Genomic DNA, 25,349 nt, shown 5'->3' with positions numbered 1-25,349 from the left:
ACACATAAATATATCAGAGTGCTGCCACAACACAAAACGGAACAGGCTAGCGCGCAGTCCCCAGCAAGCCAGAAAACCAACAACACACACTCCAGCTACCGAGCCAGCCTGACCACAGTAATTTCAACTCAGAATCGGGGCGCATGAGCACACTGGGTCCACGCAAAACACACACTGCCAAATAATTCCCACTAACAGATACGGCTGCCCCCGAGCGGGAAAACGGGGGCGACGACCGGGTACACACCAGCAGAAAACTCGACGCCTGGACTCCGGCCAAAACGGAATCACGCAGAAAATATAAACTACTGTTGAAGTAAGGTGAAACGAAACCCGCCACGGGGACCGTACAGAGCAAACACACAGAAATCCTGCCCTGCAGTCCTTATAACTCCTGGGTGCGCAAACCCAAGCGATATCGTGGCACCCTTTTCAGAGGCGGAGAACCTCGAGCGATCGCGTGCGGGGATCCATCAGTTGTCCCCTACAGCACATGAATAACACGCCACACCGCCCAACGGCCAATTCAACGAGGCCTGCCAACAAGACCATACCTCCGTGCCGGGGCGGAAGGCAAAATACCACCAGCTCGCCGCGTATCCAACTGCCGAGCCGAGCGCGCGCGGCCCCCCGCGAAAAACGCTCCAGAGGGCTGCAACCGCCTCAGCGCCTGCGCAGGTCGAACCAGACGGAAACAAATACAAGTCGCTATCGATAGTGCCGGATACGCAACGCGCCAGAGAAATGGCACAACAACCATTCTTGACATCGGTGGACAAAGTGACGAGATGATCAACTGCAGAACAGCACACACTAAATCCACTCTGTGGAGTGGTTAGTAAAGTGCGCCACCCGAGCCATGATACCAGCCGGGCATGAGTCATATGTTCCATCACCTTTCAAACACAGCTAGTGTTGAGAGAAGTGGGATGGTAGTTAGAAGGAAGGCGTGTGTCCTGACTGGGCTTGCATATGGGTAAGGCTGTAGTTTCATGCCAGCATCTGGAAAACTAGCCCTCTGTCCAGATGCGATTGTACGTATAAAGAAGCCAGTGCTTTCTGGCAAGATAAAGGTTCTGCTACATCTGAATGTGAACATCGTCTAGCCCTGGAGCAGAGCATCAGAAGGAAGTGAGGGCACCATCTAACTACCGCATAGCAAAGGTGATGTGGCACTCACGAATCTGAGAAGAGAAGGGTATCGCCCGAGCCGCCTCCGCTCGTTTCTCATGGAGGAAAGCAGGCTGATAGTGGCAGTTATCTTTTTTGAAATCCCAGATAGGGCGACGACACTGTGCTCTATTTTGAATAAATAGAATTTGCCATTGTAGTGAGACTGTTGAAAACGTGGAGAGCACATCGCCGACCGCGAATTGTGTCGCGGCTCACCTCAGTCCACAAAGGGTCTGGGACACAGCGCGGTAAAACGGAAGTGCGAGACATGGAACGTGCTGCGCCGGTAAGCATAACGTTTGTAAGAAAATTAACTTGCTGGTCACAAATGGGGAAATGTTCGTCGAAGGTTGCCAGGGAAGAGTAAAACCTCCAGTCAGCCTTAATAAGCTGCCATTTGAGTGCGCACATACGTGGGATAGGAGTTACCAAACTGATAGCACATGGTAAATGCTCACTCGAGTATTTGTCGGAGAGAAACGACCACTAGAGACGATGGGCCAGCTGGACAATGCACAAGGGTAGATCCAAATGGGACTGTATGCATGGAGTCTGGAAGGAACATGGGTGCTCCTGTGTTAGGGCAGAAGAAGTATGTTGATTGAGAAGATCAACTAAGAGGGCACCTCTTAGGCAGGTTCTGAGAGAATCCCAAAGGGGTTGATGTGCAAAAAGTTACCGAGCAATAGAGTGATGGAGTCTTCCAATAAGCTGGAGGAAGCCTGCCTTAGTGACACCATATGATGAAAGGACATAAATGGTACAAACGAAAGGTCAAGCGAGGAAGGAAAAGGCAAACTGCAACAGCTTGAAGGTAAGTAGTCAGGGAGATGGGTTGACAAAGGATCTCGTCCCTGTATGAGTGAGCAACATTTCTCTCTCTCTCTCTCTCGAGATAGGATGCTATCCTTGGGGGGGATGTCAAAACGGATTGGGAAGAAATGCGAGAGTTCAAAGCAGTTGTGAGGATGCAATTTTATTTCTGTATGCTGCGGTTTTAAGAGCAGCCATAAATCCTCTTTGTTGGATAGAAGATACTGAACGGTCTATTGGAGGAGAGTCATTACGAGGTAAAAATGAAGGGGGTGGTGGTGGTTAGTGTTTAACGTCCCGTCGACAACGAGGTCATTAGAGACGGAGCGCAAGCTCTGGTTAGGGAAGGATTGGGAAGGAAATCGGTCGTGCCCTTTCAAAGGAACCATCCCGGCATTTGCCTGAAGCTATTTAGGTAAATCACGGAAAACCTAAATCAGGATGGCCGGAGACGGGATTGAACCGTCGTCCTCCCGAATGCGAGTCCAGTGTGCTAACCACTGCGCCACCTTGCTCGGTAAATGAAGGGGGTCTCACCTCAGCGACTGCCTAGTGCCAGCCTTCAAAGGCTCGCTGCTGCAGGGCACAGAGGCAGGAGTATCCTACTCCATGAGGACTACAGAAGCGTCGGTATTCTTCTGAAGGCCTGTAGAGTCCAGGGCGGTAAAACTGTTGGTAGTGTGCACTGGTGACATTGATGTCGGCTGGACGAGATTATTACTTGGCGACACCGTCTCAGAGGAGCTCAGAGTCGGTGAAGGAGACGACCGTTTGCCTTTCTAGTTGACAGACGAAGACTCAGATGTTGGTTGGCTGGATGGACGTAGGAAATCTTCTGGGAGTATTCTTTCTGTCCTTTCCGGCCTGCCGGTTGTCTTCTAGCTGGTGACATTGCTCCGTGAGGCAAAAGTTTGTTGGTGTGTTGCACAGCTGGAGGAGGAGACGGGGCACTACCATGACGCTGGGAGATTTCACAACCGCAGTGCTGAATTTCAGGTCGCATGTCTGCGTGGCCATGTCCTTCGTGGAGCAAGATGTATCAAGAACAGTACTGTAGGTGTCAGGTGGTAAAACACAGTGTTTCTGACTAGTCTACACGACTTTCCAGTGTCGTCGTAATGACACTGGCAGCAGCGCATCGGGTTCGGAATATACGGTCCGACTGTGAGAACTACATAACCGGCTTTGATCTTTGACGGAAGAACCACTATCGAAAGTGAGAAAGTGCTTGTGGGCACTAAGGAGGCATCTACATTTATCATCCATTGCACTGCTATGACACCCTAATCAGAAAGGTACGTTTGATTGCTGTCTATGTCAGACAATCGAGCAGCCTAGTGTAAATAACACCAAGGGAAGAGGTCAGCGTTCAGTGGGCCTCGAGATGAACAGGACAGCCTTGGAGGAGCGAAGCTGCAAGCAGTTGTACTTGAGAATCTGAAGTGTCCTAAAGCAAAATACCATTGCGTGAACGAGCAGGATTTCACAGGGCCAGCAACTGCATCAACACCTTTCTGAATAATGCAAGGATTTAATGTAGTGAAGAACTGAATCTTCAGTACGTGAAACCACGAGAAACCGTATTGTAGCTGGGAGGGTCTTTGAATCCTTAGCTTTATTCCGTTTACGTTTACGTTTGGTAGACGTTGACAAAAAGATGATTGACTCATTGTAAGAAAATCCCCATGATAGAAATCGTCTCAGATGGTGCACGCCTTCCAACTGGGAGCCCCCTTCAGATTGGGGGGGGGGGGGGGAGGGGGGGGGTGCACCTGCCCTAGGCTATTGTTCACACGTCAGGTCCCACCTCCTGTACACCTGATTGATGGACCAATCAGCAATTTGCTCAGGCGATCACCCCTCCCTGGGCTTCGTCTGTACCATGGGGTAAGTGCAAGCCCTACCTGTCGACCCACGCTGGGAATTACGCGTTATCCGGTCACCTTTTACGAGTCAGACGTGTGGGCCGACCTTAACGTCTACACAGTGAGGAAGAAAAAGAGGAACCTCAAACGCCGAAATAGGTGAAAGACAGAAGTTGAATGAAGGAAAAAGAAAGTAACGAGAAAGTGTAGAGAATTCTGACATTGACTACCGAAAATGCAGAATACATTTCTAGAAACAGCCCGGACACGTTCCCCAAGGGAGGGAAAAAATAACAGGATAGACATGCAGCGTGAAGAGAAAAGATGCTACAAAGGCCGCGGACCGTTGGTAACCAAGCACGAACCCACCAAAGAGTGGTGAGACACTTGGAGTGAGAGGAGCACAGTGCTTTGGTAACCAGTGCTATTTGAGATGCCATGATCCCACTTCCATCAAACCTTTGTGCGGATTTGCCCAGCAAGTTTTAGGGAGACCGGAAGTCTGATGTGGACTGGCACTTTTTACATTAATCAGCACTGTCAAAGATGAAAGTAAGAAACATAGGGACTACAAAAAGTTATATAAACTGAAGGAAACTTAAGACCTTTCTATTTCTAGTACAGCAGCTAAGTAGCCAGCTATCCAGAATACCTGAGAATACTAAAGTATTACTAACTACTGCCCTATTAGCATGGAGGCTAAGGAACCAAATTCATTGCGTATAAACTGACACTCTTCTTCCCTGTTAGTTTCAAGATCGGTAAAAATTTATTGCCAACTATGAACTCTGGTCACCATAGGAGTCATTTTTGCATAAAAAAATTGAGTCTTCTAGCGAATACATAGTACTACAATGTCTTTGTAATAATTGGAAGCATTTTCGGCTGAAAAATAGATATGTTTGAGAATTATGTATAGCCAATTATTGAAGTTAGTAAATTATGGTGCACTGTTTCTGTTCCAAAGTCTCTTAATGCAAACATTTTACACTCTGCTACAGAAATATTCTAAAGCCAGGATTTCACTATAAAATAACGACGCCAAATATAAAAGACGTTTTATAAAATTTTTGATGGTGTACTAAGATGTTTTCTTGTTTTTAATGTTGAAGTGTCGACTTACCATTTATAAAGAACTAGTATCTTTGGTCAAGGGGAAGGGGTTCGGGAATGCAGATAATTTAAGTCACTGCTTCACAATATTTATTAAAAACGACATGTCAAAAGCACCCGACTGGTTCCATCAAAAGCATAAAACTTCTCACTTCCCACATTTTAGCAGAGCGTTTATGAGAACTGGACAGTGGTGGCTGTCTGTGACGACAGCGTCATGAAATGGTGACAAATTTTCTTCTGGTCAATCTCCAGCCCTGCGTGAGGTCCGTAGGTATTCTATGTCCATCGCTAGAGTCTACCACTATCACCTCCAGCGCTCGCTTCCGTTTCCAGTTCATGTGGTTTCTCCTCTGGACTCTGAGCTGACAGTGTGCTCATCTTCGCTGCACTGAATAGGCGAGTCCTCAAGTTTTCTGGAACCAGAAAGAGAAATGTACTCTTAATCATTTACATCAAGGAATGGGTATAACTGCCAAGTTCCGCAGTCTAGGATGACTCAGGATCAGCTGCCATTACTCTGGGGTCATACTTTTCTTTATCTTTTATGAATTCTGTGGAAAATGTTATGGACTGTGCTGTGCCTAAGTTATGAACAAGCATTTTTCTCAATTTTTATAGTGTACTACGGGACCAGTTCAAGTAATATATACTTGCGCATGTCTATCATTTTAACGTTTTATATTTCCATTCCTGTAAATTAATAGAGCATTAAGTTATCCTAATGCTATTACGTCATGTGTAGCCTTTAATCATCAGATCACTAACCACACAATGCATATTTATTCAAGTTTCTAGGAGCCCATGCCATGGAAACATCCACACAGAGCTGCCACTCTGTCACTAAGGCACCTTGACAACAGCAGATGCTATAGTGGTTGATGCACTACCCCATCTGGTCTCACTAATGGCTCTGGATGATCAGAGGTGAGGGGCTCATTATGGTCACCAGCACCCTGACCAAAAGGCAGCACGCTAATCTCATCGGTGGGGCGAAGGCTGCCCCCATGTGTGGAGCAGTATAATGTATTAAAGTCTGCTTGCCTTCCCAACCAATTTAAGGATGAGGCCTGACAGTTCACAAAATTTCACCACTCTTGTGGCACTGGAATGAATATCTGCAAGGATGGTGGGAAGATCTACATCGATATATGAACTGAATGTGGCATGCCACAAACTTCACAGAGTGATGGATCCTCCCACTGGAGGAGGAAGCCATGTGGTAAAGGGCTATGTCCGATGCACAGTCTGTTAAGGAGAAACTCCTTCCAGCATTAAGGCTGACATAAAATCCACCATGCCTGTGTGGTCGATTTGAGCGACCGATATTTGCTTTCTGTCACCAGCAACCATTCAGTCCCCTACTGACACGATGCATCTGTCAAAAAATGAGATGATTGCATGTAATTGGATGAGATATTGATGGTACAGCGCCATCCTAAAATGCTTTCTTGGCGGCTTTGCCGGCCCTGTTTTCCTGTATCCTGATGTCGCTAGGTACCCAGCAAAAGATCCTCTTTGCCATGCTGTTGGAGCCACTGTAAGGAATCATGGATGAACTGAATCAGTTCGTCTACTAGATACATTTGGTGAAGTGCTTGCAGTTCACTAAGGGAGTCGGAACAGACAAACTTTGTGCAGGGAGGTCTGAACCCTCTTCATTGCCATTAAAATTTCATATAATTTCACATAAAAATTTTCAATTGTTCCAAGAGACACACTCTGAAAACCCTATCAGGGAAATCATCAGAACAATCTAGGACATTCTCTGGCTGGGATCCATCTGTATAAACAACAATCAAACGGTGGCACATACTTCAAACAGACGAAAAGTTGTAAAAACACAATCTGGAGCACAAGTTTTCTTGTACTGTGTCGCGCTTAAAATCACTTTGGACCTCTGAAGGTAAGGTGGCAGTGCTCTCAATCCCTAACCATTTTGACGACTGATGGTACCAGATCCTTGAGACAGTCTGCAACAGGTATCCCCAATTGGCTTGATCGCATGAAGCGATTCCTGAACAGCCATACAATGCGGGGTTAGACAACTGCACTAAATCCCAATGACTGAGGTGACCTTTACAGCGCCTGTCGAACCACGAAGATACGTCGCCGAATCCAGAGTGGTGATTCACCAGCCTCTGCATACAGACTGGACTGGGCCGGTCTGACAGGCTTCAGTCGATATCTGAATGCCCTCATGGCGGACAGCATCTAACATATTGAAGTAGGAAGTATGGGCTGATCCCTAGACCATGCTGCCATAATCTAAACGTGATCAAATGTCTTAAAACTGCAGGAGGCAGGACCTATCAGCTCCAAGTTTTTCCATTAAGGCGTTTCAAAATTGAATGACAAAGCCCTTTGTTCGTTTCAGGTGTGGGAGCCAAGTTAATTTCGAGTCAAATAATAAACCCAAAAAGCGCACAGCTTTCGGAAAACATAAAATATTGTCCCCCCATTGTGAGCAATGATTGGTTAAAAGTTCGACGAGCACGTTTCAAACTGACACGGAGTCTTCTCTGGTGTGAACCAAAACCCAGTTCTGGCCCAGGTTTACAGCCTTCTAATGGTTAGGTGTAGCTTCCTCTTAGTCGTAAGATAGAAGGAAGTGTAGGAGACAGCCAAGTCATCCTCAAACAAAGATCATCTGACAGGCCCCTGGCTGTCGAGGAAATGCGGTTGATAGTCATTTCAAACAATGTGACGCTGAGGACACTGCCTTGGGGCACTCCATTCTCTTCAATATAGCAGTTAGCCAAGGCATCGCCAATCCGATATCGGGAACTCTGGTCCTCGATAAAGGGCTGGGTAAGAAGTGGCAGGCATCTACAGTCCGCATTCATGAAGTTGGGGAAGGATGTTTTACCTCGAAATAGTGTCATACGCTTTTTCAAGGTCAAAAGCACACAAACCAAATGGTTTTGGCGTAAGGAGAACTCTTGTATCGCCGTCTCCAGTAGAATTAGTTGCCAAGGGTGGAACAGTAGTGCCTGAAACCGCACTGGGAATGGATCAGTTGACCTCGGGACTAACAGCCAGACAACGCTTCAGTTGACCATACACTGGAAAGTCTTACCCATACAACTGGTGAGGGCTACACTCCGGTAACTGTAAGGGGCGTTTCGGTCCTTGCCTGGTTTCCAGACAAGTGTCGATATTGCCTCCTTCCAAGTCGTGGGGTACTGTCCATCAAACTAGATCTGATTGAAACAAAAGAGTGGCTGTCGTTTTGTTTTGGGGCACAGATGATGAAGCATGACATACTGGATCTCATCAGGTCCTGCAGCAGTGTTGCTAGCTACAGACAAACCTGATTCCAGTTCCCACATGGAGGATGAAATGTTTGACTTCCTCATTATGTGAGAAAAAAATTGAGCTTCCTCATCTCTACAGCCCTATGGACTAACTGAAAAATAGGAGCTTGTCTGGATGACAGTGACTAAAGAAGTCTTCAGCTACTACTGAGCCATGTTTTCTGGCATGTTCACCAAGACCACATTATTTGACAAGGCCCTAAGGGGACACATACTGCCCTTGCCAGAAATCCATCTAATTGCGTGTCAAACTTACGGAGTGGAAGTGGATCGATTAATGGTAGTCATGAATTCCTTCCAGGAAGCCGTCTTCGGTTCTTTTATTACTCGCCTCGTGTGTTTTCTCAGATATGAAGGCCTGAAATTTTTCTGTGGCTGGACAGTGGTTGAAGTTCCGCAAAGCTGTTTGTCTGGCCCTAACACAGTTGTCATTCTACCAATATACAGGCTGTCATCGGAGGTGGGTTCTATACTGGGGGAAGGACTCTGCAGCAGCCCATTGGATGTCAAGTGATATGGTCCACCATCTCCTGTGCACAATACTTGGGTCCAAAAATAGTTTGTAAACTGTACTGCACCAAATTTTCCCTTTGTATTATGCACCTGCGTGGTCTCTTATCGGGCACCGTCTGAGTTGTCAGACAGATCTACACTGGAAAGTGCCCACTAGACTGTAAATCTGTAGCCCTTCCCATTGAACTGTCTGTAATATCTGGGGAACGAAAACAAAGATCAATATCTGAAAAAGACCATAAAGCTGTGGAAAAGTGTCACCTGACCTGCATTCAGAAGGCAGATGTTCTCAGGATAGATGAGTCACTTTATCGTCCGACACACAGAGCAAGTGGTAGATAAGCCCCACCACACGCTGTGTGCACTGAAGTCTCTCACAAGGATGAATGAGCGTGGGAACGCCCAGGAGTTCTGCCAGTGCATCTGCATCCAAAGCATCATCAGATGGAAGGTGCAAAGAACACTATGATACTAAAGGGTGTGAGAACTTTCAAGGAAATTTCTTGTGTGGTCGTGGTGAGAGGGACCAGAGGAGTGGCATCTGTCATCAATGGAAACAGCCACTCCACAAACTTTTCCCTGTCTCCAGTAGTATCGTCCTTCCTGTATGGGAGGTAAACCCATAATGCAGGTGTGTCGATAACTAAGATGCGTTTCTTGTACGTAGATACCGAACGGTTTCTCCTGTACGAGTAGCTGCAATTCTTTCAAACGTAAGCGATATCCATCTGAATTCCTCTGCAGCATGGAGATCCCTGAGAAAGCCATCGTTTAACGAAGGTTGTTCTGGTCTCTCTCCTGCAGAGGGCGATTTATCTGCAAGGTCTGGGGGAACGTTATTTGGTTCCCAGCTCTCCAGTACATTGATTGGAAGTCCATATCTTTAAGAGCGTAGTCCTCAGAGGTAGGAGAGATTGCTGATCTGAAAGTTTATCTACCAATTTCTTGGACATTAAACTACTGTTCAGACATTTCTCTTTACTTATGGGAGGAGGTGGTTGCTTGGATTAATGGGATGGCTTAGCTGGCTTCTGATTGTGGGTAGTGGTATGTGGCTTAGGTGGTAAGTCCATTGCCGACAGCTTTCGAGTCACTTCTGTTTGAAGTGGAATGTTTCCTCTACAGGTACACCAGTAAGTGCATGTGCTCATACTTTGATCTCTGGTCCGAGTTCGTGTAGAGGCATCACACTCTACGATTGGCGTCTTAAGGGCCGATTCAAAAGAAGTCTCAAAAACCAGAGGCTGCATATCTTTGAACTATAGGGTTTGCTTCTCTTGACTTTCGACTCCTGAATTTTCGTTTCCTCTTACATCTCTCACTTTCTGCTCAACGATCTCATCCCTGGAGCTGTTAAAATTTGTTTTTGGAGGAAGTGTACACAAAATGCCCGATTCGTGAGCTGAGTCACCACAGTTGCCACGTAGCCCTCCCATTACATCCCATAGTAGTATGACCAAATCCTTGACATTTTTAGCATCACATTGGGTTATGAACAAACAGACGAACCTTAGGACTGATATAGTCTGCAAAGATATGTTCAGGTAATTCCAGAGAACTAAATGTCCGAATAAGTGTTACCGATTTTTCTAATTTGTCATTGATTTTTCACATAGCTCAGCACATTAAATCCCAGGAACTTAGGTATTTGGTTTGAATTAGCAGTTTCAACTAGAAGTGTTCCATTAAGAAGTTATGGCCTCAGCAATACCTTCCAATGCCTTGTGAATATAGAAAGGGGAGACATTCTCAAAGATTCCCCTCTTCACTTTATTACAATGGAAGTGTTATGGCACACTAATGTCCTGTTACAATGTTTGTGAGACTTCTTTTTGGGAGGACCAACTAATCTCTTTGATGACTGGGTTTACGTATCACCTGATTGTTTACGTCCCATTAGGAGTAATAGTTTGATGACGCCATTTCATAGGGAACCCACGAGATGCTAGCAAAACAACAATCGGCCCATGCAGAGTCCTGGATGCCTGAGCAAGCCTTAAACAATTGGGGCAGCAAATGTTGCTCAACATAGACTGTTCCACCTCAACAACCATCCACCTCAACAGCATATAGCTCACCTTGAGGTTGAGGGTTTCTTTTTTAGAGTTGTATGCCTTCCTCACAATCCAGGCAATGAAGACAAGGAACACCATTCTCTGAACACACATTCCACCGCTGCACCCAACGTTTCCGGTAACAGAGGACTGGTGGCACATACGTTCCCAGCTCTGGAACCCCAGGGTCGCCAAGCCTGTACTCAGCAAGCTAATGCTGAGCCCCTCTGGGGTAATGGCGTTGGAGGGTACTAAGTAACTTTCTTACAGTGTTTATTTATGAGTCGTTGGCACAGAAGTATTTGATATCAATCTGAATCTATACTTTGATCATAGTCTGCGTCCCCAGGCGTACTACTTTGGTTTTTCAACTGCCACTTGAGCCGTTACATTGGCCTGACAACGGCGTCCTCCTCAGTACACACTCCTATATCATGGCGGCCATCTTAGCCTTGACGTTGCCTATACAAAGGCGTCGTTTTGAATTTTTACCAGAGGGCACTGCCTAGAAAATAAACTATGACCTGTGTATTTTAATGGTTGTAATTTTATGTTATTTTACCTGTTATGTCTTTATGTAATATATGTGCGTGCATATGATTACCACTAGTTTATTCGTTTACCGTATTTATGGCAAATAATTATGTTCTATATCGAACATTAGCTGGATAGTGATCATTTGGTGAACTGTATACTGCAGTATTACTGGGCAGTTCGGAATAAGATACTCTGACAGGGTGCAAAACTAGTATTCTAAAGAAAAAAATTCACTGCACGAACTGAAAATGGTTCAAATGGCTCTGAGCACTATGGGACTTAAAATCTTAGGTCATCAGTCCGCTAGACTTAGAACTACTTAAACCAAAGGACATCACACACACATCCATGCCCGAGGCAGGATTCGAGCCTGCGACCGTAGCAGTAGCGCGGTTCCGGACTGAAGCGCCTAGAACAGCTCCTCCACCGCGGCCGGCTGCCAGAACTAGGCAGCACACTTACACAGTACTGAATTTAGGTAATTTTACACATCAGTGTTGCCAAATTGCCTTCTTTTTACGTCTATTTCTACCAAAATATCCAAGGGACAACTTTGTTAGACATTTTGCGCTGTAATGATACAAGAAATGGCTCTATCAGCTGAACACGCGAATTTTCGTTCACCCTGCATACAGGATGAACCATGAGGAATGATCAATACTTAAGGACGATATAAACGATCATTCTGAGTAAGGAAGTGCAGCTAACATGGGCTCTACATTTCTACATTTATACTCCGCAAGCCACCCAACGGTGTGTGGCGGAGGGCACTTTACGTGCCACTGTAATTACCTCCCTTTCCTGTTCCAGTCGCATATGGTTCGCGGGGAAAACGACTGTCTGAAAGCCTCCGTGCGCGCTATAATCTCTCTAATTTTACATTCGTGATCTCCTCGGGAGGTATAAGTAGGGGGAAGCAATATATTAGATACCTCATCCAGAAACGCATCCTCTCGAAACCTGGAGAGCAAGCTACACCGCGATGCAGAGCGCCTCTCTTGCAGAGTCTGCCACTTGAGTTTGCTAAACATCTCCGTAACGCTATCACGGTTACCAAATAACCCTGTGACGAAACGTGCAGCTCTTCTTTGGATCTTCTCTATCTCCTCCGTCAATCCGACCTGGTACGGATCCCACACTGATGAGTAATACCCAAGTATAGGTCGAACGAGTGTTTTGTAAGCCACCTCCTTTGTTGATGGACTACATTTTCTAAGGACTCTCCCAATGAATCTCAACCTGGTACCCGCCTTACCAACAATTAATTTTATATGATTATTCCACTTCAAATCGTTCCGCACGCATACTCCCAGATATTTTACAGAAGTAACTGCTACCAGTGTTTGTTCCGCTATCATATAATCATACAACAAAGGATCATATGTATTCGCAATGCATTACATTTGTCTATGTTAAGGGTCAGTTGCCACTCCCTGCACCAAGTGCCTATCCGCTGCAGATCTTCCTGCATTTCACTGCAATTTCCTAATGCTGCAACTTCTCTGTATACTACAGCATCATCCACTAAAATCCCCATGTAACTTCCGACACTATCTACTAGGTCATTTATATATCCTGTGAAAAGCAATGGTCCCATAACACTCCCCTGTGGCACGCCAGAGGTTACTTTAACGTCTGTAGACGCCTCTCCATTGATATGCTGTGTTCTGTTTGCAAAAAACTCTTCAACCCAGCCAGACAGCTGGTCTGATATTCCGTAGGCTCTGTTTATCAGGCGACAGTGCGGAACTGTATCTAACGCCTTCCGGAAGTCAAGAAAAATAGCATCTACCTGGGATCCTGTATCTAATATTTTCTGGGTCTCATGGACAAATAAAGCGAGTTGCGTCTAACACAATCGCTGTTTCTGGAATCCATGTTGAATCCTACAGAGCAGATTCTGGGTTTCCTAAGACATGATACTCGAGCAAAAAACATGTTCTTAAATCCTACAACAGATCGACGTCAGAGATATAGATCTGTAGTTTTGCGCATCTGCTCGACGACCCTTCTTGAAGACTGGGACTACCTGTGCTCTTTACCAATCATTTGGAACCTTCCGTTCCTCTAGAGACTTGCGGTACACGGCTGTTAGAAGGGGCAAGTTCTTTCGCGTACTCTGTGTAGAATCGAATAGGTATCCCGTCAGGTCCAGTGGACTCTTGAGTAATTCCAGTTGCTTTTCTATTCCTTGGACATTTATTTCGATGTCAGCCATTTTTTAGTTTGTGCGAGGATTTAGAGAAGCAACTGCAGTGTGCTCTTCCTCTGTGAAAGAGCTTTGGAAAAGGGTTTTTAGTATTTCAGCTTTACGCGTGTCATCCTCTGTTTCAATGCCATCATCATCCCGGAGTGTCTGGATATGCTGTTTCGAGCCACTTACTGATTTAACGTAAGACCAGAACTTCTTAGGATTTTCTATCAAGTCGGAACATAGAATTTTACTTTCGAATTCACTGAACGCTTTACGCATAGCCGTCCTTACGCTAACTTTCACATCGTTTAGCATCTGTGTGTCTAAGAAGTTTTGGCTGCGTTTAAACTTGGAGTGAAGCTCTCTTTCCTTTCGCAGTAGTTTCCTAACTTTGTTTTGAACCACGGTGGGTTTATCTCATCCCTCAGCTTTACTCGGCACGTACCTGTCTAAAACGCATTTTGCGATTGCCTTGAAATTTTTCCATGAACACTTAACATTGTCAGTGTCTGAGCAGAAATTTTCGTTTTGATCTGTTAGGTAGTCTGAAATCTGCCTTCTATTGCTCTTGCTAAACAGAGAAACCTTCCTCCTTTTTTTATATTCCTATTAACTCATATATTCAGGGATGCTGCAACGGCCTTATGATCACTGATTCCCTGTTCTGCGCTTACAGAGTCGAAAAGTTCGGGTCTGTTTGTTATTAGTAGGTCCAAGATGTTATCTCCACGATTCGGTTCTCTGTTTAATTACTCGAGGTAATTTTCGGATAGTGCACTGAGTATAATGTCACTCGATGCTCTGTCCCTTCCACCCGTACTAAACATCTGAGTGTCCCAGGCTATCAGGTAAATTGAAATCTCCACAAGTCTGCAACATGCTGAGAAAATTTATGTGAAATGTATACCAAATTTTCTCTCAGTTCTGCCACTAACGCTGCTGAGTCGGGAGGTCGGTAAAAGGAGCCAATTATTAACCTAGCTCGGTTGTTGAATGTAACCACCCATACTAACTCACAAGAACTATCCACTTCTACTTCACTACAGGATAAACTACTACTAACAGCGACGAACGCTCCACCACCGGTTGCATGCAATCTATCCTCTCTAAACACCGTCTGTACCTTTGTAAAAATTTCGGCAGAATTTATCTCTGGCTTCAGAGAGCTTTCTGTACCTATAACGATTTCAGCTTCGGTGCTTTCTATCAGCGCTTGAAGTTCCGGTTCTTTACCAACGCAGCTTCGACAGTTTACAATTACAATACCGATTGCTGCTTGGTCCCCGCATGTCTTGACTTTGCCCCGCACCCGTTGAGGCTGCCGCCCTTTCTGTACTTGCCCAAGACCATCTAACCTAAAAAAAACCGCCCAGTCCACAACACACAGCCCCTCCTACCCGTGTAGCCGCATGCTGCGTGTAGTGGACTCCTGACCTATCCAGCGGAACCCGAAACCCCACCACACTATGGCGCAAGTCGAGGAATCTGCAGCCCACACAGTCGCAGAACCGTCTGAGTTTCTGATTCAGACCCTCCACTCCACTCTGTACCAAAGGTCCGCAGTCAGTCCTGTCGACTATGCTGCGGATGGTTAGTCCTGCTTTCATCCCGCTAGCGAGACTGGCAGTCTTCACCAAATCATATCAGATAGCCTCAGAAGCCAGAGAGGATTCCCTTCGATCCATAGCAACACATCATTGGTGCCGGTATGAGCGACCACCTGCAGATGACTGCACCTTGTACCCTTCATGGCATCTGGAAGGACTCTTTCCACATCTGGAGCGACTCCCTCCCGGTATTCACACGGAGTGCACATTGGTTTTCTTCCCCTCTCTTACTGCCATATCCCTAAGGGGCCCCATTACGCGCCTGACGTTGGAGCTCTTGACTACCAGTAAGCCCATCCTCTGCGACCACCCGGATCTTGCAGACTGAGGGGCAACCTCTGGAACAGGACAAGCAGCCATGTCAGGCGGAAGATCAGTATCAGCCTGAGACAGAGCGTGAAACCGGTTCGTCAGACAAACAGGAGAGGCCTTCCGTTCAACCCTCCGGAATGTCTTTCTCCCCCTGCCACACCTTGAGACGACCTCCCACTCTACCACGGGTGAGGTATCAGCCTCAATGCGGGCAGTATCCCGGGCAACCACAGTCGTAGTCCCATCGGGGGATGCGTGGGACGAGCTGGCCGTCCCCGACAAACCCCCATCCGGACCCCCACAGTGATGCCCATTGGCAACAGCCTCAAGCTGTGTGACCGAAGCCAACACTGCCTGAAACTGGGAGCGAAGGGATGCCAACTCAGCCTGCATCCGAACACAGCAGTTGCAATCCCTATCCATGCTAAAAACTGTTGTGCAAAGAACGTCTGAACTAATCTACAGAGAGCGCAAACAAACCGACACAAAATTTAAACTGTTATTAAAATACAAGATGGCCTAGTAAATGCAGTAATGCTGAATGCTGCTACTTGCGCACTGCTGACACACTGCTCGACGGCGGAAGGAAACTACGCGATTTTACTCTATTCAGGTACTAAAACGCGATGCTGCAACTCTCAAATACTATAATACGCCCGAAATTTATGAATTAGACAATGCAAGTACCAAAAACACGCAATGAAATTAAGAATTAAACTATGTAACAAATGAGTGAGCTAGGAGTAGCCAGCCGCGGTGGCCGTGCGGTTCTAGGCGCTCCAGTCCGGAGCCGCGCTGCTGCTACAGTCGCAGGTTCGAATCCTGCCTCGGGCATGGGTGTGTGTGATGTCCTTAGGTTAGTTAGGTTTAAGTAGTTCTAAGTTCTAGGGGACTAATGACCACAGCAGTTGAGTCCCATAGTGCTCAGAGCCATTTGAGCTAGGAGTATACGACTTGCTGCTGCAGCTGCTTATCCAACGGCGGCAGGGAGCACGCTGCAAAATGCATACCTTAATAGCTACGAGCATTCTTCCAGTTCAATAAACTAACTTCACAATATCTAAGAGCTCACAGCTCTGATGATATGTATTTCAAAACCCATGTTTACAACACTTGTGGCTTTGAATAATCGGTCCTGAATATTCCTTTTTTTCTGTTTTAGCTTCTGAATATGGTCACGGCGAGACAAACACGTCATGGTTGTACCATAACAATTACAGTACCACCATATTCCATTAACATATCTCACAACAGTGTAACTATATAGATTCGTCGTCAGTTGTACACATTTCAAAATTTTCTGTGAGGTTGCCCATAGAAATAACTTTCCGCTCTTAAGATGGCTTCATAAAATTGAAGGAATACATTCGAACTAGTTACTTTTCGCGGCAATTCCCTTTGCCACGCTATTTAAACTAGGAAAATGTACTTTCGTGTAAAACGAAAGCTCGTATTTACGTGTTTTTGAATGTGTACGTACAGTGATCCACTACAACTATGACCATTCTTTGAGCACCACGCGCTGCCTACCGGCTACCTTGTCGTCCTTTGCACACGGCGTCGTTTTTGTGCGCTGTGGGAGGATCAGACCACTCCCTCCCAGCCTTTCCTGGATTGACACGACTAAAGCCACTGCGTCACCTAACGTAGCTACTCTTAACAGTGCAGGACTATATCGAGTAACAGACACCTCGTAATAAATCCCCGAGCGCTGACCCTGTTTCCAAAGCCTTACTGGAGATTCTACAGACGGACCTGTCAATACAGCGATGTCCACATCTTTGATTTCGACGTGCCATTGTGTATCGCGGTGGTGCAAGGGAATAAAATCACTTTAGATACTTTTCCCTCTCCCACACACTAACTTCGTGGGTGCTACGATTGGAGAAGTGTCCATGTGGCTTTACCTGTTTCACATGTAGCAAAATTTAATTTTTTACAATGGAAGGGGAGCTGAAATCAATGAATTTGTTACAGACTATGAATCAAACCCAAGTCTCCAGATGAAGTCTTAACCATTAGACTATTTCACCCCGTCTAGGTGTTTCTTCTTTTGACTCCCAACAGAGGCTCTGCAGAAGTGTGTGGGAATAGCACCACTGGGAAAACTCATTTGGTGAAGGAGCTTAACTTCGAACAGGCGCTTATATAATCATGTTTTAGCGAACGCAGCAAACCTCAATTGCTAAATACTTATGGGAATATGATGTACGTCCTCACCTGTCTCCCTGAACTCTGTCCACTTTCTCTTACCTCTTTCTTTGTCCCTCACTTCCTCCTCCCTTTGTCGTTTCACACCACTCATCCCTTTGACCACCTACTTCCCCTCCCTACGTTCATTTCCTCCTCTCTGTCCACTTCTTCCACCCTTTGAATTAGCTTTCTTGAGTGATGTTGCAAAGGAAAACTTTACTGAATTAAATAAATTGGTGAATCAGTATCACTGGTATACTGATTATTATATACCTCTGCAACTTCCCGAGCAGTGAGGACAGTAGCTTCAGTGACAGTATTTCATGTGGTTTTAATCTGAATGTGTGCGATTACAGTATTTCAGATTCCATGTTAGTACCCTAATATACGACAGTAAACCATAAATATATCTTTCCTCTTTTGGAATAAAATCGACTGCAGAGAATAAAACTGAACATCACATAGTTATCTGCATACATTTTGTTTAACATTATATAGGGGAAGAATATGCACGGCATAAACAATTTACTGGTTTAAATGCCGTTATATTTTACAAGAAAAACCACCCGAGGGACACTTCGATTTTCTTAGGCTTTGACAATGTTTCAGCATAGAGCAAAAATATACGTGCCCATATGGTCGTTAAGGGGGTAAAACAGCTCCTTGAAAAGAATTGAGCAAAATTTCTGAATTAATGTAACTGAAGTGGTAACATTAAAAATCTTCAAATATTCAATGGTTTTTAATGTGCGTTACAACATAGCTCCCAAATTTATCGAAACAGTCTTTTTTGAAATTCCCCTCCACTGTTATGTTTTCATTCGGATATTTGAGTAACAGCAAAACGGTAACATCGTTAATACCAAATTTGATCACATATGAGGAAGTGGTATTCAAAAGACATGTATCAAACAGATTAGAAATTATGTCAACGTATATGCATCTGCTTCAATGCCAGTCGTCATATTTCGCTGTCTAATTCCTTCCCAGACATGTTCTACATATATTGGGCTCTATTTTCTTTTAATTTTATGAAACAAAATATGTGTTGTATTTTTACTTTCTTTTTACATTGTAAGAACTTGTGTTTCCAAGTTATAACATTTTCAGCTTTAATTGTTTTATTTTAAATGCTACGTTATTGTAATATAAATCTGTGCAATAATAAGGAATCACCGAACTGTTCTGGTCAAAAATGTTGATTGCATTTTAATTTCGAAAAAATTGACGTTTCGACAAATCTGGTTCCACTGTTTTAACGTATATTGACCACAGGACTTATTTGAAGTTTTTGTATATCCTTTCAACAGTATTAAGAAATATCGAATTCAGTTTTTTCAAGTTGTGTTTCATCTCCTTAATGGGCCATATGGGCACGTATGTAGCAAAGTCCTATTCTGCTCTCCACCACGACACATTCGAAGCCGATGTATCCCTTGGATAGGCTTACTTCTTACCTAAAACTCACCGCTAGAAAAACTAAACCGCAAATTTCATGGCACAGCATTTGCTTTCTCACAGTTTGTTGTAACAGGAAACTTTTACAGGTCGTTAAGGAGAAGCCTTACACAGGAAACTGGAAAGAATCTTGTGCGTGTGAAAACCAGTCTTATACGCAAGCAAATAAGCAACCAAATATTAAACATCCAATATAAAAAAAACATGTCGGTTACAGTATTTTACAAAATTTGAAGTAACTTGGCAAAGAACTTTTCGAGATTTTTGCTGACAACGTTCCATCTTTGTTTAGTACACATTTATATACAATATATGTAGCCCATGTCATTCTCAACGTTTAGTACAGTTGCGTATAAAAATTTGAAGCAAAACTCTCTAGATGTGCCAATCTTTTGCCAGCAAAATATAGACCAAGTCCAACCAAGCATTAGAATGCGGCATTAAAATCTTAAGTAAATCACGCAAGATTTGAGATTAATGACTACTGGGATAGCACCCGTCTGCTTTGACCAATGACCGCTATTTCCAGCGTATCAGATATGGCGACCAAAAAATCGTAACACCCTAAAAAACGCCACGCGAACCAATACACTGCAGAAGCCCAATGAAATTGGGGGCAACCTCGAAGGAAGAGTGGGCAGGAACAAACTAAAGATTGAATAATAAAAACACTGTTCAAGACGCAACATACGCGAAAGACACTGAGCTGCCAAAAAACCGACCAAACCACACAAAAAACACCGTAAGATCACGGTATCCCACACTCCAGTTAACCTATACAGTTCATCCCTAGAGCAGGATACCAATTACTCTCCCCCAACTACAGAAGCCAGCATCCCAATCTCCAGTTCACTTTTACAGCTCAAACCTAGCCCAGGATGAAATAACCCTCCCTGTAATTATAAAAGAGGGTATCCTCACCTCTTGTCGAACCATGTAATTCAACCCTAGAGTAGGAATGCACTTACGGCGTTGGTGGGTTTTATGTTTTGTGTGGCAGTTGGTAACTGCATGTGCCTTGAATTATGGGAAGTGTCCGTGACGAATGATGGGTCTCACAGGACAAAATGGCGGAACTCATGAGAAAACGGTTTTCGATAAGCGACCTAAGTAGATCAATTTTTTAAATTAAATCGAAGAATGAGATAGGTTCATCAGTGTTAAACATTGAAGTTTGATATATGAAACTTTCACCCACCTAGTTTTTCCCGTGATTTAATGAATATCTTTGATTTACTTATTCAGTGCTTAAGCAGGGACCTAAGAGTACAGTTTAAATTTTACGATATTCTGTTTCATATAACAACATTCTGCATGATATATTCCACAGTGCCATCACGTAATTCCGTTTACGCCACATCATGACTAACACGCTAAAAAAGGCAACGTACCACATAAACCGCTAAAGCATGCCGCCTCTTCATACATCTCATCCTCTACATCATTCCACTTCCTCTCTTAACGCTTCAGCTCTGAATTCACACCACATCGCAGCGCAGCTAAATCACGTATCAAAGCAGTACACCTGAAGATTTTTCGAGATTTTTGAAAATATTGGGTCTATGCCTGTCCGAGTGCTTATTGGAGCACAGTGAAAATCTGAAGTAAATGGCTCGAAGTTTTGGAGATTTGTACTGAAACCTTTCCCCTTTATATATCCCAAAAGATGTGTGACTTATGTCCGTCAGAACATTAGTCGAGTGACGTGTAAAAATCTGAAGTTTCTCAAGAAACTTCTTAGATATTTCGTAACAACTTTGAACTACGACTTGTCTATATAGTCTAATACAAAATACGAACAGAAATAATGTAAGAAACGTAAAGATTCTAATCTAGAATGTGGAGATAGGCAGATCATTAAAAGCGAAATTGAAGTGGCAGGGAAGTCCAAGACGATAAGGATTGCCTCTGGGCCAGATAAGGTGGACGGACATGACACATGCAATTGTTTACGTCTGCAACCATTCTTCCACACGTGCTGTTTGATTTATGTATATCATGCAGATAAGAAAAAAGTAATCTCTTTTGCAACAAGGCTGATGAAAGAAACATTCATTAGCAGAAGACGTTTGGTCTTATCTATACGATACTCATCTCATGCTATTAAACAGTTAGGAGATGGTATTTAGTCCTAGAAAACAAACACCGTCTGAACAGGCCTTTAAGGTCCAACGGTACCTACCGCCCGCCGTGCCATCCTGAGCACTTAGGCGTCACCGGACGCGGATACAGAGTGTCATATGGTCAGCACACCGCTCTCTCGGCCGGTGTCAGTTTTCGTGACCGAGCCGGTGTTGCTACTTGTCATAAGGGTATATAATACTCGATAACATTCTCGAAACCAAGACAATAGTCTTGTTTAACGACGGAAATCTTCTAGTCGCTATACAATTTCCTTCGCACCGCTAGTACCACACAAATTTCGTGTCTTAGTATCTAACATAGCACAGCCGAATGAAGGAGCTGTGGATCGCTGTCTAGGAAGACAGTATGAAAAATTTAAATACTGGACTACTTTAGAAACTCTTGGATGTGCGCAAATGTATTACTGTATTTGAAAATGCGAGGAAAGAAAGAACAGAAAAACATTACCTCAATGATTGTGGACTTGGAGGAAATTACTCATTTAATAACGATAGAACTCCATAAATCCTGATAAGAATGAGGACCAAATAAAAATTAAACTTCGATCTTTGAGTGATGAGTGGAGTGAAATTAATTATTTCTTTATCAAAATTGTGAAAAGGCACAGATGACAAGAAGAGGCAATGAAGTATGACAATTGATGTACTGAAGTCAGGACACATTTATGATGGCAAACTACATATCCCATGTTCTCGCATGCAGTGAAAATCTACATGAACCAGTATTGGAAAATATTTTCATTGAATAGAGGTACAAGCAGTACGGAAGAGGAAAACTACTTTAACAAAAAGTTTAAAACCGCATGGAACGAATGCAAGGCTTCCGCTTTTTAGGAACGAAGATTACAAAGTTAGAACGGAGTTAGTCAAAGGATAATCGAGGGTTTTTAAGTTGCCGTTTACTATTAATTTTTCCTTCGAGTCTTGCATGACTTCATACGCAACATTACGAGGTTTCAACGTCACAGAGCATTAGGATAACCAAAAAAAATCACTAACCATGTTTCTACAGAAGTCGGGAAGTTGTCTCCATTTCTGTGCACCTACACGTCTCCGAGTCGGAAGATCAGAGAAGAATCTTACTGAACCTAACGAGTTTTTAAATACAGCATATAGACAACACGTAGAATTATAATTTTTAAAGTTAATCTGTTTTTTACACCAAAAACCTAAACGTTGCTCTTCTGTAGCCTGTATTTGTATTAACAGAATTAGAGCGACTGCAAGGAACGTTATTCACCCAATTAACAAGTAAAATTTGAATAATTTCGGACTTCGTACTTCGTACTTCTGCTTTGTCCTCCGTCATTACTCCTCTCGAACGAAGAAATTTCCAGTATTAATCAAATACGCAAAATGTTTGCTTCTAGCAACAAAAAAGTGAAAAGAGATATCCATCAAAATGTAAATTTTGTAAAAGAAATGTAGTACAAGGGAAGATAGTAGGAACTTAAAGACTACAGTATGCAATACATTTTAGAGGTTTTTGGACGCAGTGGTTACTTAGGGTTGAAAAGATTAATTCAATGCATAAAAATACTGTTATAAAACCTGTTGCAACAAAGCAGAGATGCGTAGTTAATTTACGATACAATGGCTAATACCCAAACATCTTAAGATCTGAAACTTCCTGGCAGATTAAAACTGTGTGCCGGACCGAGACTCGAACTCGGGACCTTTGCCTTTCGCGGGCAAGTGCTCTACACTTGTCTGCGAAAGGCAAATGTCCCGAGATGGAGTGTCGGTCCGGCACACAGCTTTAATCTGCCAGGAAGTTTCATAACAGCGCACACTCCGCTGCAGAGTGAAAATCTCATTCTGGATCTTAAGATTTTATATTCCTTAGTACAGTTTTTCTGAATTTGTATTGTTTCAAAGGTTTCGTAACGAAATTATGAATAACTAAGCTAATCACAGTAGTATTTGCTTTGTCGGTAATATGCATTACACATGTAGCAAATATTACCAACGGGACGAGCGTAGACAACGGGCTACACTACAAATAAATTTGTTATTTCTACCTTATTTATTGTTTACGTGTGTTGTCCTGGCCAACCCACGTCCAATTAATTACCTTCATCCCACAACCGAGATACATTTAGGATGAAAAGAACTGGTACCTCTTCAACCTGTCGATGACAAAATGTTTGGGAATCAAAAGTACTTCAACTTGGGACAGGGGCATACACATGGTAAAGCTGGTGATGCATTAGCAGTCCTTACGTACATTAATAGTTCCTAAACAAGTAATGGAGACAACTTACAAAGAGATCTGCAAATTCTTAGGACTGCAAGTTTTAACAATTCTGCTTTCCAATAAGATAATCCACATATCATTTGAACGATCTTTTAATCGAAATGAAGGCGAATGCATTAGCTAACAGGATTTGTAAACATGACTAGTTCTGACAATGAACCGTTTTAGTCCTAAGGGAAGTGTAGTGAGGACTTTATTTTATAAGCTACCAGGTTTAAATTAAAGTTGGACTGTACAATAGCAGTTCAGAAGAAACGAAGTTGCATTTAAAACGTGCTGTTCTCGCTGTCGAGCGTTATATGTTATTCGGGAAAAACTTTTGGTGCGTATTTAACTTATTTCTGAGCCACTGACAGTTTCAATCATGAGTAACATAGGTCATTTTTTCCGTCTAGTTTAGTCGTAACTAGCTTCAAATTGTAATAGGTTCTGAAGACGCAATTAGAAAGGCTAACTAGAGTGACACAGGGGCAATAAAAAACATTCAAATGGCTCTAAGCACTATGGGACTTAACATCTGAGGTCATCAGTCCCCTAGACCTAGAACTACTTAAACCTAACTAACCGAAGGACATCACACACATCCATGCCCGAGGCAGGATTCGAACCTCCGACCGTAGCAGCAGCGCGGTTCCGGACTGAAGCGCCTAGAACCGCTCGGTCACAACGGCCGCCCCAGGGGCAATAAATCACAAGAATAGCTTCTTACTTTAGTAAGTATGCTTACCATAAAACAAAAATTCTAGAGGGGAAGTGGTAGAAACAGTCCTGTTACATTTTTACCTCACCTACAAGGGTCCTCCGAGTTTTCTGTCGCAGTGCGAGGCGCAAAAAGTTCAGACATCAGCCGCACGGGCCGTGGCGTGGTGTCCTGCGCTGCCGCTGGCGGCTGCTCCTCAACACACAGACCGGCCGCTTGGGGAGTTGGCCACTCGCCCAGGTCCAGCGGCGCAGCCGCTCCCGTCCCCTCTTCTTGCTGGTACAGAATCACTCTGGGCGCCGGCCGAAACAGCGGTCTGGGAGCTCGCAGCATTTGGTCCAGCCTCTCCATGGTGGCTGCCTCCTCAGGCGTCGGCCACTCTTCCGGCTCGAGCTGCAGGGGCCCAGTCAGAGACTTGCCGTCGGCGGCCATAAATCCCGGCTTCTGGGGAACACGTGGTTTGTTCGGAGGAACAGCCTGCGACCTGTGGTACCCGACCAGCGCCTGCAGATGCTGGGGAACAGGTGGTGCGTTCGGAGGATGCTCGAGGTCGCTGTCCCACTCGGTCTCTAGAAACATCTCGGCGGGACGAAAGAAGGGTAGCGGTGGAACCATAGCGACTGCGTCAGCGGTCTTCTTTCCTTGTCCAAACACTCCCCTCGCGAGCTGTGGCTGGCACTAGACCCTCGACGCGATGCCTGCAGCGTGCTTGCCTAGCCTGGAAGTGACGCAAGCGTCTGGCTGCGAACCTGCTACCATCTGGCGACAAATGCCTCATTCGATATCGCATTATGTCGGCTACAATCGACCGCAATTGCGTCGGCATCCGGCACGCACCAATTTATCAGCCGACAGACGGACCGGCAAGTTTCCTGACAGCTTACACATTTCCCGACCGACAGCACGCAGCGTTTACAGTGATGCCCTGTTTTTGTGATTTAGTCCAAAGTTAATTGATTTTATATTTTACAAGATCCCCTTAGGTTTTGCACAGAAACAAAAATTGGCGTTTGCCTTGGCTGCTTTAGAGGTAACAAGGACAATAAGAGCGAGAGAAATCTGTGGGCAAAGAAGTGGTTACTGCAAAGAAAGATATTCA

At 44.4% G+C, this 25,349-nt stretch overlaps 1 protein-coding gene across 2 annotated transcripts; it reads right to left on the bottom strand.

Annotated features, from left to right (window-relative positions):
• Positions 1–5,037: 5,037 nt before the first annotated feature.
• Positions 5,038–25,013, bottom strand: LOC126336112 (uncharacterized). Of its 2 annotated transcripts, none has more exons than XM_049999591.1 (2): positions 24,339–25,013; positions 5,038–5,380 (listed from the first exon to the last, which is right to left on the bottom strand). In XM_049999591.1, the coding sequence occupies exons 1-2, from the start codon at positions 24,863–24,865 to the stop codon at positions 5,302–5,304; spliced, it is 606 nt and encodes a 201-aa protein (XP_049855548.1). In that variant the 5' UTR covers positions 24,866–25,013; the 3' UTR covers positions 5,038–5,301. The 2 variants fall into 2 exon arrangements, with proteins under 2 accessions (XP_049855548.1, XP_049855549.1); XM_049999592.1 differs by having other exon boundaries at positions 24,334–24,979.
• Positions 25,014–25,349: the final 336 nt, after the last annotated feature.

Source organism: Schistocerca gregaria, chromosome 2 (genome assembly GCF_023897955.1).
Source record: "Schistocerca gregaria isolate iqSchGreg1 chromosome 2, iqSchGreg1.2, whole genome shotgun sequence".
NCBI classification, from domain to species: domain Eukaryota; kingdom Metazoa; phylum Arthropoda; class Insecta; order Orthoptera; family Acrididae; genus Schistocerca; species Schistocerca gregaria.
Note: the sequence above shows the minus strand (reverse complement) of the source record. Positions and strands in the feature narration are given on the sequence as shown.